Raw genomic sequence first — 14,197 nt, forward strand, 5'->3', positions numbered from 1 at the left:
TGACTCAGATCACTGTCATATGTTGTTGGCTATGTGGATAAGAGGAACTGTTAATTATTCTCCGAGCTTTAGATATGATTATTACATTGACCAACACAATACAAAATCACACAGATTACTCATTAAAGAAAATAATAACAAAACAAACCATAGAGATTAATTATTTTAATGAATTTATGAAAGAAGTTTTTCTCTCTCATTCTAAATTTATACTAGTCATGTTATTTATTTCTATATTTAGTTCATTTGTTTGACTAACTTTTTAATTATAAAAAAATCTAATTTTAGTTATACAAATAATCTGAAATGAATGTCATCACACACATAGATTAATTGATGTGAAATTATTTTGTTTTAATAAAAAATCTCGGATTCAAGTTTTGATATATAATTATCTTAAATATTTGGAGGAAAAATCTTACTTTGATAATGATCTTATCCAACTTAAACAAATTTATTTTTCGTGAATAATAAATCTAAAATGGATTAAAGTAATTCATGTATAACAAATATATATATATCTTGGATCCATATGATGCCTTTGATATAGCACAATTAAAAACTGATGAGTATGAAAAGTAATATTTTTTCTATTTATAAGCAATAGTTGTTGGATTTACCTATCTAATAATAATCTATTACTATTTTAATGTTCTGCTTACCTACTTGTTAGTTTGGATAAAAGTGCCAACATGACACAAGCTCTCTATATATTTAGCCACATGCTGTGAATGAATCATTCTACCTCCGTTTTCAAAGGCAATCATTGAATCTCATTCTCTATCTGAATCTTTTTGGATTATTACTGATTTTGGTAAACTTTTTCTCTCCCTTTCTCCTTTTCCTTCCCTACATTTTAGAGAGTTTGCATTTGTTCGTGTGCATGATGATTGCTATTGCTCATTGTTCAATAGCTCAGAGATTTGATGTTTTTTTTTGCAGTTAGTTGCTGTATTGATACTTGTTCATTTCTTTGAGAAAGCCTATACAATCCTTGGAGAAGGGAAGAAAAGGAGAGTACTGGTAACATTGGAAGGGAACAACAATACAGAGCCAGAGGAAGAGACAAATTAAGATGTTGGGAATTTTCAAGGACAAGTTGGTCAATCCACCAGAAGAGCTAAACAGCCCTGCTTCTTTGAATTCATCAAAAAGGTCTAAACTTCCAAATGAAATCCTTCAGGAATTCCAGTCCTACAATCCCTCCAATGCTTTCTCCGTTAGCTTTGGAAATGATGCTTTGCTAGCTTATTCCCCTTCAAACAAGGCCTCCATTCATCACGGGTATGTGTCCCTAGCTTTCTTTAAAATAAGTGACTTTTGATGTAAAATAATAACTTTTTAGAGATTTCAGATATTTTAAAAAAATATAAGTTAATTTATGTTTGTTTATGATCATAAAAATCAACCTTTTAAAATTAAAATAATTGGTATTATGAGAACTTTGTGTTTAAATTTCATGACAACTAGTAATAATTGACCAACGAAATTTATACATCAAAGTAGAAATAATATCTGATTTAGTGGGTTGATAAATATTCGTGACTCATGACTAAAAAAATTTTCTGAATATCAATCAAATTCAAAATAGCTTTTGATCTGAACCAGATTTTATATTCTTGTAGGCTTTTGATTATTTTGAAAAGTTAAAATAAACACAAGAAAAACCTTTAAAAGTGATTTTTTTTATTAAAAAAAGTGATTGAAAAAAGTGTAACAAATGTACAGTTTGTGTTTAAATTTCATGGCAACTTAAAACAATGAGATTTGATTGGATCTAAAATTTGAGAAATGAATGTGCATTAAGATTTGTTTCTCATTCTCTTACAAAAGATGTGTCACACACACAGGTTTTGTGTTTTGGATAACATATACTGCATTTTCCTTGGGAGCCTAAACAACCTAAGCAAGCTCATAAAGCAGTATGGTCTATCAAAGGGAACAAATGATGCAATGTTTATCATAGAAGCCTATAGGACACTTCGTGACAGGGGTCCATACCCAGCTGATCAGGTCCTCATTGAACTTGAAGGCAGTTTTGGATTTGTGATCTATGACAATAAGGATGGAACAGTTTTTACTGCATTGGTAAGGCTTTTTCTGAATCTCTGTTCATGTGCAATTTTAAACATAAATAAAGGAAATGTGAGGTTTTATAATAATGTATGTACATGGTGATGTTAATTACTAATGATTAATCCCTTCTAATGCTAATATACAAACATGTTGTGTTTGAGCAGGGTTCTAATGGACAAATTGAGCTTTTCTGGGGTGTTGCAGCTGATGGTTCTATAGTTATTTCTGAGAATTTGGAGCTGATAAAAGCAAGTTGTGCTAAATCATTTGCACCATTCCCCACTGGTATGTTAAATTTAGTATCTCTACCTATCGTAAAATTAATATTTTATAATTTACAACTATGAAAGCTCCCAAAGGAGGATTTCCTAATCATGATTTCTAATTTTCTTTTGTTTTAGGATGTCAATCATAACCACAACTTATGTTGTAGTAGTAGTTTTTTTTTTTTTTTTGAAGTTTAATTTCTGTGAATTGACAATATAAAAATCTATATAGTATATAATATATATTATCAATTAATAAAAAAATATTATTCTTATGACTTTTAAATAATTATTATGTGTAAACTTTTAAATCATTATTGCTCTTTATCCTAAACCATCATTCAAATGAACAACTTTTGAATGAAATGAAATTAATTAGTTCAATTATATGATAAGAGCAACATTGAAGCATTGGAAAATTGGAATTATATGGCTTATGTTATGTTTGGAATACAATGCATGAATGGTGTTGAATTAAATTGCAGGGTGTATGCTTCATAGTGGGCATGGTCTAATGAGCTATGAGCATCCTACGAGGAAAATGAAGCCAATGCCAAGAGTTGATAGCGAAGGGGTTATGTGTGGAGCCAATTTTTCTGTGGACTCTCAATCAAGGAAGTCAATGATGCCACGTGTTGGAAGTGAGGCCAATTGGGCTCCTTGGGGGGACTCACAAGCATGCATTCAACCATGAGTTTGTAAAATATATTGGGAGAGATGAATGAGAAAATTTAAGGGTGATTAAATATCGATTGGAATAATTACAATTATTATTAAAAAAAAATAAACACATTGAAAAAAAAACCCTACTATAAGGAACTTTTTTTCTTTTCTGTTTTTAATGGTGTTAGCAACATAATATGTAATGGGGTGACTTATTAGCACTTTCGGGATTTCATTTTCTTTTAGCTTGTGTACATATGCAACAAATCTATGATCGGAAGTTGAGAATGACTTTAGTCATTTGCTTCATGAATAACAGTTTAAGTTTCGAATTCAGATGTGCAATTTTTTTCTTATTTTTTGCAAATCAGATGTGTAATTTTTGTTATTCTTATGTACTTAACATGCCGAAGCTGACAAGGAGAAAATTAGTCGCACTCAAATTTGGATTATAGATTTGGAGAACTAATGGAACCGAGATAGGAAAGATTAAAATTTAAAGGATCGAAATTTATAAGACTTTAAAAATGATTTCTCTTTAACATCTGAAAAAAAAAATCTAAATATAATTATTGATTTATAAAACAAATATTTATTTCTCTTTTACATTTAAAACACGTTGTTGCTAACCTGGACGATTCACTATTATCAGGTTTTGACCAGATATATTGGGGGACTAAATTTTTAAAAGGAAAATATTTATAAATAATTTGTATGTCATAAAATTTCATAAACATCTCGTTTAATTTTTAGTTATTCTACATAGCAGAAGCCTTTAAAAACAATAACAGTGGATATGTTCAATTATTTATTCTTATTCCTATCATTTCTAATTTTAAACAAGAACTGGACAACAATTAAACTTGAATAAACTCTTAATATCGACAATTAGTAATTGAAATTTACAAGTGATACTCTAATAGGCATGATCGTGTACTGTAATCACTTTATTCCCTCTATCTCATTTGATTTGTTACTTTTGGAGATGCTTATATCTCAAATTATGTAACTTTAGAATTTCAAGAAATATTAATTACCTTTTTCCAGTAATACTCTAAAAAATAAATGTACTAATAGATATATAATTGTATAGTATAAGTATTTTAGTTAAATAAGGTTATTTTATCATGAAAATTGATAGCAAATATTTTTCTCTGTATTCATTACTTTGAAGTTAAACTACATATAAAATGAGACGGAAATAGTGTTTTTATCTAGCTATTATATATTTGCAAGCCCTTCTGCTTTGCAAAGAGCAATAAATTTCTTCGTTTCCTTAGGGTATGTTTGGATTGGTGAGAGGAGATGGAACAGAGTGGGATTAAGGTCAATTGTTTATATTGGAAAATAAACAATGGAAGAGAATGGGAAGTGATGGAACCCATTCAATCCAATCCCATCATTTTAGCTGTTTTCCTTCCCCTTCAAATTGGAGTGTATGCAATGAAACCGTAAATATTTTTCTCTCTCAACCTGACGGTTATTAATGGTTTTGCTCCACGTTGTGACTAGTCTTCTCATTCATGATAGCTATATTTTCAGTATTTTATTTCGTTGCGTTCTAATTCTTCCTCCCTTTCCTCTCTAACTTGCAGCATGTGCACTCAACAACCAATATCATGGAAGTTACGTAGACTTAATATGAAAATTTGATACCTTGGCATGGATTGCAAGCAAGCAAAGATGATGTTGAGAGTGATTGAGCGACTCTAGTAAACCCAGGATGAGATTTTGAAGAATGGACGTTTATTTTTCAAAAAAAAAAAAAAATCATATCCAAAGGATAGAATGAGAAATTTATTCCGTTATATTCCACTCCATTCCCTTCCATTTCGTTCCATCAATCCAAACATAGCCTAAGAAATCCATACTAAATTGATAATTTCTAATAATTAATATAATTCACAGTACATAAGATACATTAGTATATTGACCATTTACCACAATAAAAGAAACTGCAAAATGTAAACCATCTATTGTGACAGTGGATTGGTTTTCAAGACAATCAAAATAACCGAGCCACTTGAACCAATAGAAGCAAGTACTTGGTCTCTCAGCACGTAATCAACCACTCATCACTCCAATTTAGTTACAGAATTTTGTAATTAGTCCAATAAGGCTTTGATGATCATGCAGGATTCATTGGCCCTAACCGGAAGAGAATTCTAAGCCTAGTGGCATCAGAGCCACCAATTGGGAACTTGGTAGGTCTGATTAGGCACATTGATGACAAAGGACATTTAACTGAGGATAACAGCAGCAGATCAATGTTGCTGTCAACCACTTCTGACCAAATTGGATGCGGTAGCCACAATTTTAATCCATGTCCACAAAAATCTGCAGCAACTAAAGAAATCAGAATGTTGTCCTAACTTTTGGGGTTCGAAGGACAAAGGTCTAGTCAAGTATGATATAGAAATTTATATAAGGAACATATATCTGCCCATGAAACGCAATCAATTCATACAACTTGAACTAACCTCTAAATCTGGAAGTGGTTCATAAGATTTCATCTCCCTAGTATCAAAAACTGTAATTCCCGTAATTCTCTGAATTCCAGGTTTAGTAGCTATGAGATTCTGCATATTTGTAAAGCATAGTAAGATGTAATCGATGCTATGCACTGAATTGTAATTTGTAACGTTTTTTTCTTTGCAGTATTGTTAACTAATACTCTGTATTTGTAGAGTAGTAAGATGCAAACCATGTCATGAACTGAATTGTAATTTGTAACATTTATTTTTCTTCATAATAGTCATGTCAACTTCTACGTGTCTTTTGTTACATGACATCCTGGGAAATGACGACTAAATAAATAAATCAGTTATTAAGCAATAGCCAAAGTTGATAATGATGGAAACATATATTGAATAGGGATTGTTTTATTAAATTATCAACAAGGAAACCCTTCTAGCTACAAATCTCGGAGAGAAATCAGTATCCAAAGAACTACCAAACTTAATATAAATGAACAAAGCACTCAAACGAAATGAAAATGGTTGCAGACTCCAAGGGATCTGCTGCCTCCCTTCCCACTCAGAAGTTCCATTCCCCCCCTTCTGTCATGACTACCTCGTTAATCCCCTGGCTAACTGATTGTTCTCCCGACTAATCCTGTCCCACCTGCTATGTTTGCACAATGTAGATCCCAAAATTTATTCTTTCTCATGTTTCCCACGCTTACCTCATGAGTCATGAAGCTCCATTCCTCTACTTTCCATCTTAGCACTCCTAGCGTACACCCTTGGTCCCCATTTAAAAACCTTGGTCTCCTAGCATACATCCTAGCTCTACTTTCCATCTTAGCTCAATTCCTCTATCAGATAATAATAACAACAATTGGTCCCCATTTAAAAAATAAAGAAACTACAATTAACATTCATCTGGAGTTTTAGAGGATATTCCTCAATCATTATTATAACATAGGAGTGTCTCATAATCAATGATAAGAGAAAACTACATAGGTGTATGAGTGTATCCAGGCATAAACCTTCCTAACTGACACACCTATAAAGATGCACTTTTTGTTGCATTACAATCTAAAGATCCAATTTATACATGGAGTGAAAAAATACAAGGGATTTGACAGTGACTTATCCACAACATGTGGCAGCGAAAATAATAGCAATTTGGGAGAAAATAAATATTTTATCAGATATGAAAAAAGCTGATGACTATAAATGAATGAATTTTAGTAAGTAGGCTAGGAACTGACTAAATGTTGTTAAGTAATATGATTTCAAAATTTCAATACCCCTATCAAAGACATCTGATAAATATAAGAGCATAATTCTTTAAAGTCATACCAGGTGGAAATTTGTAGATCCTAAAGCCTGAACCTCTGATAAAACCTGTACATAGTTTCCAATGTCTTATGTCAGAGTTAACTGCAAGCAAAATTCAAGCACTAGGACTTTCCACAATGACAATATCATACTCCAAAACAGAAATATTTTGAATTTTTTATACAAGAGCACCATATACCAGGGGAAAATAAAGGTATAATGTTGACAATCTAAGACAGAGAAGATCCAGACAAAATGCATTACCATTGATTGAAGGCCATTAATCATAACAACTCTCTCCCCATATGAAACATTTTGAGATAAGCCAACTTCAAATGGGCCCAGCTCTCTATCTGTCTGGTTTGTAAGATTCAATTTTAGCTGTAAACAACAAGCAAACAACTTTAGCTTCCAAATTTTTGTTTGCTTCAGTTGGTAGAATAAACTTAAGGATTAAAAGTAGAACATGATAAGAAATAGCTATCCCTATTCCCTGAGTGGTGAATAGACTCTACCAATAACTGCTAGCCTGCTACATAGGATGAAAAATGACCCATTGCCCAGAAGTAACCTAGACTATTTTATTTAAGATGCAATTTCTAGTTTATAATGAGTAGCACAAGACCAATGGATAAAAAATTACCATGAATGGTTTTTGAAGGTTAATTATAGACGGAACCTCTACAACTTGCAACTCAATCTCCTTCTTTGTTGCTGGCTGCAAATAAATATTTTCAGACAAAATACTGGTGTTTGAGAAAACTAAATAATCATGATTCAGACAGCTGAAACAATAAATTTAAAAGAATAGTTCAGAAAACTGAAGGAAAAGCATAATTTATTAAAAAAAACTAAATAATAATAATTTAAAAGCATAGCAGTATTTGAACATTAAGCACGTTATCATCCATTATTATTTAGAAAAGTGAGGGATAAAGTAAAACATGTCATACAGGATTCGTATACAGTTATGCAGAAACAAAGACGTCTAACCATCAACTTTGTCATGCTTAGTGATATTTAACAAACAACAAACTAAATAACTAATTCATCTATTGACTATCATTATCGAAGAAACAACACTTACTGTCCCCAATATTTGCTGGGTCTGCAAACGACCGGGTTCACCCAAATTTGTTCGCCATGTTATCTGGAGTTTACCAAGAACATTACTTCCTTCAACTTTTGTTTGAGGCGAACCATCTGATAACGTTTTCAATTGATAGAGATAGTTGTAAATTCCTCCACCAGATCTAATTAGTATTGGTGGCTTAAATATCTCCCTGAAAATTTAATTTGCTTTATAATCAATAAAAATAAATATACTTACACTAGATGAACCAAAAAATAACGTAAATAATGGCCAAATTTTGGTATTTGTTGAATTCTAGAATGCTTGACACCAAAAGAAATACTATAGCACTGACCTTGTAGGACTATCTTTCTCAGAATGGTGCCCATCACCTTTAAGTATTGTTGCACTATAATACTGAGCAGGTTCAAAATCAACTTGGTCCATGAAAAGGTTTGATTTTGTATGGTTTTCAATACAAGCTTCCAAAAAGGTAGTCTCCTGAAACAGATCAAGTAGATAATTTGATGCACAACATTAGGTAGGGGCAGACACTTCAGTTTATAGAGCTGATATTATTTCCATAAAGCCTTAAACTGAATTAGAGCACATGACATTTTTTCTACAAAAATACTGATAACAAATAAACCCTGACAAATACGTATATGTCTAAAACCAGGGACAGTTTAACATGTCAAAGCTTCTAGAAACAAAGGGGCATGGCTAGTTAATATTTTCAAGCATAAAGGTTAAAGAACTTAGGAGATGTTCGGTTAGTTTCCGTTTTCATTTTTTTGTTACCTTGTATTCATTGATAATTTTAAAAATGCCACCTTGTTTTTCATTTTATTTCGTATTTTCAACATTTTGTGAAGGAAATCATGAAAACAAGGGAATGAAAATTTTACCATTTGCTTTACAAATTTTTGAAACCATTAAACGAAACAACAAGGGTGGTATTTTTTCGTAATTGTTAATAAAAATACAAGTGATGATTAGACATCAACCCAATATTGAGGACTAGAGCTTTGGCAAAGACAGAAGGCCCTGAACATATGAACATATAAAATATGTTCATGCAATTTCAGGAGTTAAAAGTACTTCAAATACTTCAATTTAGCATATCTAATGATCAAATTCTATGGGGATTTTTTACAAAAAATAATAAAAGAATTCTTAATACCAAATCCATTATTAAATAATAAATCACAAATAGTGAAAAGAATAGATTTTAAGGATTGTTTAACTTAAGGATAAGGATTTTCTGTATCATCATTCTTCACGAAAGAGCACGATAGGATTGCTGGATTCCTTTTAATACATTCACAAAGAAAGACAACAACTATTTGCAATAACCAAGAGTATGTAGTAATGATTCAGCAATGGTTTTTCTAAAAAGAAAAAGTGATATTTGAAATGGATATGAAACTGTAGATAGTAAGCTCATGCTGTTTTATGATTGGCTACACCAGATTCATTGCTGATACCTGATAGCATCTAATCAAGAAAGTAAATAGGAGAAGCAATTACTACAGAATTTTTAAAAGAGGATAAGATTGAAATGACAAGGCATGTACAGATTTATACACATTTATTATTGCCTATCAAGAAAATCTTTCATTTCTTTGAATTGATTCTTACTGATATTACGAGCATTGGATGACAATGTGCTCGAAATACACACACACACACCCAAAATTAAAAAGGAAACTCTGTGTATCTATAATGCTATTAAGGATTTTATTGTTTGTTTTGGTATTAATGGATTTTAAAAACAAAAAGTTTTATTATGCTTTTCCACACATGGACTAGCAAATAATACTGATCCCAATACTTCGAATGGTGTAATCAGAAAATTTGAACATTAACAAAACGATACTACACATTGAACACGATTAGACTTTTTTACTGCATTAAGACCAGCATGTTTATCTAGGAAAAAATATATTCACTTACACTTGAATAGTATATTCAAATCATTGACATACCTTGATAACACGGACCTGCAAAAAAAAAAAATTCAAGAAGCACGTAAGTTATGCAAATACTGAAAGATCAAACAGTGAGCATTCAATGACCCAGGTACTATATAACTGTTTTATTTGGGAACATAATTTTCTTCAAAATTCAATAAATATCATTAACAAAGAGATTAGTACCTTTGTCCTAACGGAAAGTGGATTAGCAACGATGAACTTGAAAAATTGAGGAAGATATTTACGCTCACCGTCACCATCATTATACAATGCAGTGCAGACCAGCCTAAGGACATGTGTGCAATCAAAATAGTAAAAAATTAAAAAATGAAAGAAAGAAGAAACATAGTATATTCAAACTAAACCAAATTCAAGCATGAATGTACAGACACAAGGACATTACTGGAGGGTCACAACTTACGTGTGAGGTCCAAGCTCTTTCACATCATGTTCTACAATAAAATCATAACGCCCACCCGCACGTATCGTTTCAACTGGCGATTTTGATGTGTCTAAAAGAAGTATTCTCTGTCTCTCTGTTTGAATTTCAGCCTGTCGGTTACAAAGTTTTGAATAGTTGAGTAAATTAAATTGTCAAAGGAATAAAAAAAAAATTCAGCACTCTGACTATTATCAATATTACGAATATATTTACATTTCATTTGCTCAAATTCACCTAAGAAACTTGTAAAAGAATATTCTACTTATCTATTTATCCAATACAAATGACTTCAGAAAAAGCATACAAATGCTATCCACAAATTAACACAAACTCTGCTGCAAGTCACGAACTAGCATTTGGAATTAGAAAAGAAGCTAAGCACATCCCCTATATAAAATGAGTGATTCTCACATATCAGCAAGTGTTACAAAAAGAAAGATATCATCATTTCCTTTCTTCGTTCCTTTGAATGCTTTTATTTCCTAGTGTATGTAATGTATTACAATTACAATATACTAATTGACATATAAACATGTGTGAAGGGAGTTCCGCTGACAAATTCATTGATAGAGCGAGCTATTACGATGGTTTCCGTAATATAAGGAGTGGAGTGGATTGTTAAAGATATATGGAAAGAGGTTGTAGTGAGTGACCTTGATAAGGACTTCTCTGACTTCAAAATTGGAGCTGTTGTTTATACTGATGTAGCTGCAGAAGGTCTCCCCCAAATAAATGGCTCTGCAATATCAATCAGCGAGCAATTGATTTGAGTAATGATAACAAATTGAAGAGAGAGAGAGAGAGAGAGAGAAAGGAATACCCGAAAGACTGAGGGAGAACGAGGAGGCCGGAGAGGCCCATGGCGTCGGAGAAGTGGCGGAGGAGGAAGCGGTTACGGTAGTTGGGATCGGAGTCGTCGTCGTGGGCGGCAGCGGAGGAGAAAGAGTGGGGTTTGGCAGCGGGGTCGTCGAAGAGGTCCTCGCCGACGAAGAGGTCGGTGGGGTCGAGGCGGAGTGGAGGTTCGACGTTGAAGGAAGGGCGGCACAAACGCATCACGCGGAACGCCAGCGAATGAGATCCTCCTCCTCCCTGACCACCAACCTGACTCATCTCTTCTTCTTCTTCTTCTTATTCACTTGAAGATGCTTCAGTTCAGTATGATGTATGAGAAATTATTCATGCTATGTGCTTAGCCCTTTTGCTTCCCTCACTCCAATATGCTAATCAAAATTATTTACTATTTTTTTTTTTTTTTTACAGAAAGAACCCAGTGAATGTTCAAAGAAAAATAATTTTAGTTGATGGCAACCTAGAAACATCACTAATTATGATCGATCAAAAAAACCGTTGTCAAAATAATTAAATATTTCAAAACAAGAAATTGTTTATTTTCTACAATATTTAATATTAGAATTTTTTCCATTTAAAAACATAAAAGTAAAATTTTACGGCAAAATTGAAATAACCTATCCTAGTCAAGTATTTAAAACATGAAAAATAAAATAAAATGTCAAAATATTTCAAATTTCTTACAATTTTGAATTTCTCGTTCAAAAACTTAGCTTATTGGAAAAAATTGAAAATGTAAACTATACATATATTTATGGTAAAAATTTAAAATTAATTAATATCAAAGAAGTACTGAGTCGAATCTAATAATAAAGAGGTAGAAAACAAGCAAGAAATAAAGACAAAAATAACAAATAATAAGATAAAGATAAACATAATATAGAGCAAGGGAAAGGGGACACAGCATCCTAGTTAAATTATATTATACTATATCATAAGTTACAATTAGAGAAAACACAATTATAAGAGCAAGCAAAAGGAAATATTGATTTAGATGGATAGATGACACTCCTCAAGTGGACACGGAAAGTTATTTCATTTAAAAAATATATAAAATATGATGGTCCTAGACTTTTTTTAAAAATTATTTATAAGAAGAACCTTTTAGGTTTTCTGGATAGTAAGCTAAGTACTAAAAATCACCAACAGCCCACACTCTTTGGGTCTTACGAAGATCTTATTTTTCTCCAAGCATTAGCTTAACCATAAAGAACTTCCATCGTTTTTGAAAACAAATATCAAGGACACACCTTTGCAAGCTTACAAATCCTAGGTTTTCTTAAAAAAAGGAAGAAATAAAGTAAATGTCTGGGTTATAAATCATATTCACATCTTCTAAATGAAGATAAATAAGGCCCCTTGAGGGAGCCTTCGAAAAACTTAGCCGGACACGGTAGATATCATACTTACAAATAGGAGGAAGAACAAGGGGGAAGGGGGGAGATTCGAAGAACACTGGATATTATTGCTCGTAACAAACCATTACAAACATTTACTTCTCTTTCTCTCACTATCTTTCTAGTGTCTGTGTGTTACAACTGAACTTCGAGGCTCTTTTTATAGAGAAAGATGGAGCAAGAAAACAAAAGATCCATTCAGTTAAAAATAGTAAAATTACTATTCCTTTACTTTGTCACAGGGCCCATTTTTACAACAACTTATTTATGAAAAGACTCAATGTCAGAGTCTCGGCAAAAGTGAAGATTCTTGCTTCAATTTATAGTTGTGTTTTGGCAGGACGTGTCTTTATTCTGATCAACTCTTTGATAACTTTGTAACAATAACATTTTCTTCTTCTTGGACATTTCCAGAGCAAAAAATGTCTGATGAGTCTTCTATGAAAAGATCAGTGGATGAAAATTGAGGAGTTTGTTGTCCATGACAACCACTGGCGTCATAAATCTTTTTATCCTTCTTCTCCTTTTGGAAGAATTAAACCAATTTATTATTATGTTCAACCAGGAAGGGTATGAAAAACTTCCCATTGTATGCTAGGAAGAGTTTTGTATCATGGGTTTCTCTTTTTATATCAAAATCCCGTTTGTCTAAATCTGGAAAAAAAAAAAAAAACCATTGGTACCCTTGTATTTGTACCCTCATGGGACTGTATTGGTACTGTATGTTATGGAAGTACTAGGATAGTGAAACTCATTTGTAAGTACCAGCAATTCTTGATTGTCGAACTTCATTTTATGTTTTATGTTTTAGTAGGAGACCTTAGAAGAATTCATCTTGTTGGATTCCTGCAAAACGAGAAAGAATATCAGCAACAACATTCTTAACTCTTTTTATGTGTTCAAAATTTATCTTTATTCCGTTATGATAAACATATTGTTGGAATAAAAGCCATCTTTTGTGAGGTTTTTTTATCCGTATTTATTTGTTGCCTACCATAAGCTACTATTGCTTCGCAATCAGTTCTTATGGTGATTTCACTTTTATTTACTAGAAAGAGTTTAAATCCTTCTAGGGCGTTTATCATAGCATTGACTTCATAATCTGTAGAAGTTGAGTATACCTGTGGTTTCGTGTGATATGTTCGTGAGGCATACCTACAGATTTCTTTATCATGAATTTTTTCATATTTATTTTTCTTTTTCTTTAGGATGGCTCCCCATCCTTGCTCATAATCCTCGCATTCTATGACTAGATAATCAGAATCTAGTGGGAGAGATAAATATGACAAATTACTAACCATTTCTTTTATTTTATGAACCAATTTTATATTCTTTGTATTAAATTTCCTTTGTCCAATTAAAGAGGTCTTGTTGTAAAGAGGAACTGTATATTTTCGTAAGTCATTAATAAAATTTCTTGCATAATTAAGCAAACCTAGAAAGACTCTTAGGGTTTTTTATATCTTTTATTTTGTCTGGAAAACTAAGGATTTTTTTTGGGAGATGTGAGGCTGAAGCCTTATTTTCTTTGAAAAATTTGTGGTGCATTTTTCAATCCAAAAGACATTACTTTCAATTCAAATAATCCTTCTGAACAGGAAAAAAACAGTCCATTTTATTGAGTCATGATTCATTTTTACTTGATGAAATCCTGATTTTAAATCAAATTTT

At 32.0% G+C, this 14,197-nt stretch overlaps 2 protein-coding genes across 4 annotated transcripts; one reads left to right on the forward strand and one right to left on the reverse strand.

Moving 5' to 3' along the window:
- The first annotated feature begins 680 nt into the window (after positions 1–680).
- Positions 681–3,341, forward strand: LOC114374765 (stem-specific protein TSJT1-like). Of its 2 annotated transcripts, none has more exons than XM_028332438.1 (5): positions 681–814; positions 943–1,284; positions 1,851–2,088; positions 2,241–2,361; positions 2,828–3,341. In XM_028332438.1, exons 2-5 carry the CDS (start codon positions 1,076–1,078, stop codon positions 3,034–3,036), a joined length of 777 nt encoding a protein of 258 aa, XP_028188239.1. In that variant the 5' UTR covers positions 681–814; positions 943–1,075; the 3' UTR covers positions 3,037–3,341. The 2 variants fall into 2 exon arrangements, with proteins under 2 accessions (XP_028188239.1, XP_028188240.1); XM_028332439.1 differs by having other exon boundaries at positions 729–814; positions 983–1,284.
- Positions 3,342–4,857: 1,516 nt separating this feature from the next.
- On the reverse strand, positions 4,858–11,487 carry LOC114377002 (trafficking protein particle complex subunit 13-like). 2 transcript variants are annotated; one of them, XM_028335362.1, is made up of 12 exons: positions 11,101–11,486; positions 10,934–11,018; positions 10,260–10,390; positions 10,022–10,124; positions 9,851–9,865; positions 8,218–8,363; positions 7,878–8,073; positions 7,434–7,508; positions 7,055–7,171; positions 6,812–6,856; positions 5,486–5,584; positions 4,858–5,342 (listed from the first exon to the last, which is right to left on the reverse strand). In XM_028335362.1, exons 1-12 carry the CDS (start codon positions 11,388–11,390, stop codon positions 5,322–5,324), a joined length of 1,323 nt encoding a protein of 440 aa, XP_028191163.1. In that variant the 5' UTR covers positions 11,391–11,486; the 3' UTR covers positions 4,858–5,321. The 2 variants fall into 2 exon arrangements, with proteins under 2 accessions (XP_028191163.1, XP_028191164.1); XM_028335363.1 differs by lacking the exons at positions 4,858–5,342; positions 5,486–5,584 and adding an exon at positions 5,617–6,321 and having other exon boundaries at positions 11,101–11,487.
- Positions 11,488–14,197: the final 2,710 nt, after the last annotated feature.

The sequence above is a fragment of the Glycine soja genome, chromosome 11, assembly GCF_004193775.1.
Source record: "Glycine soja cultivar W05 chromosome 11, ASM419377v2, whole genome shotgun sequence".
Classification (NCBI taxonomy): domain Eukaryota; kingdom Viridiplantae; phylum Streptophyta; class Magnoliopsida; order Fabales; family Fabaceae; genus Glycine; species Glycine soja.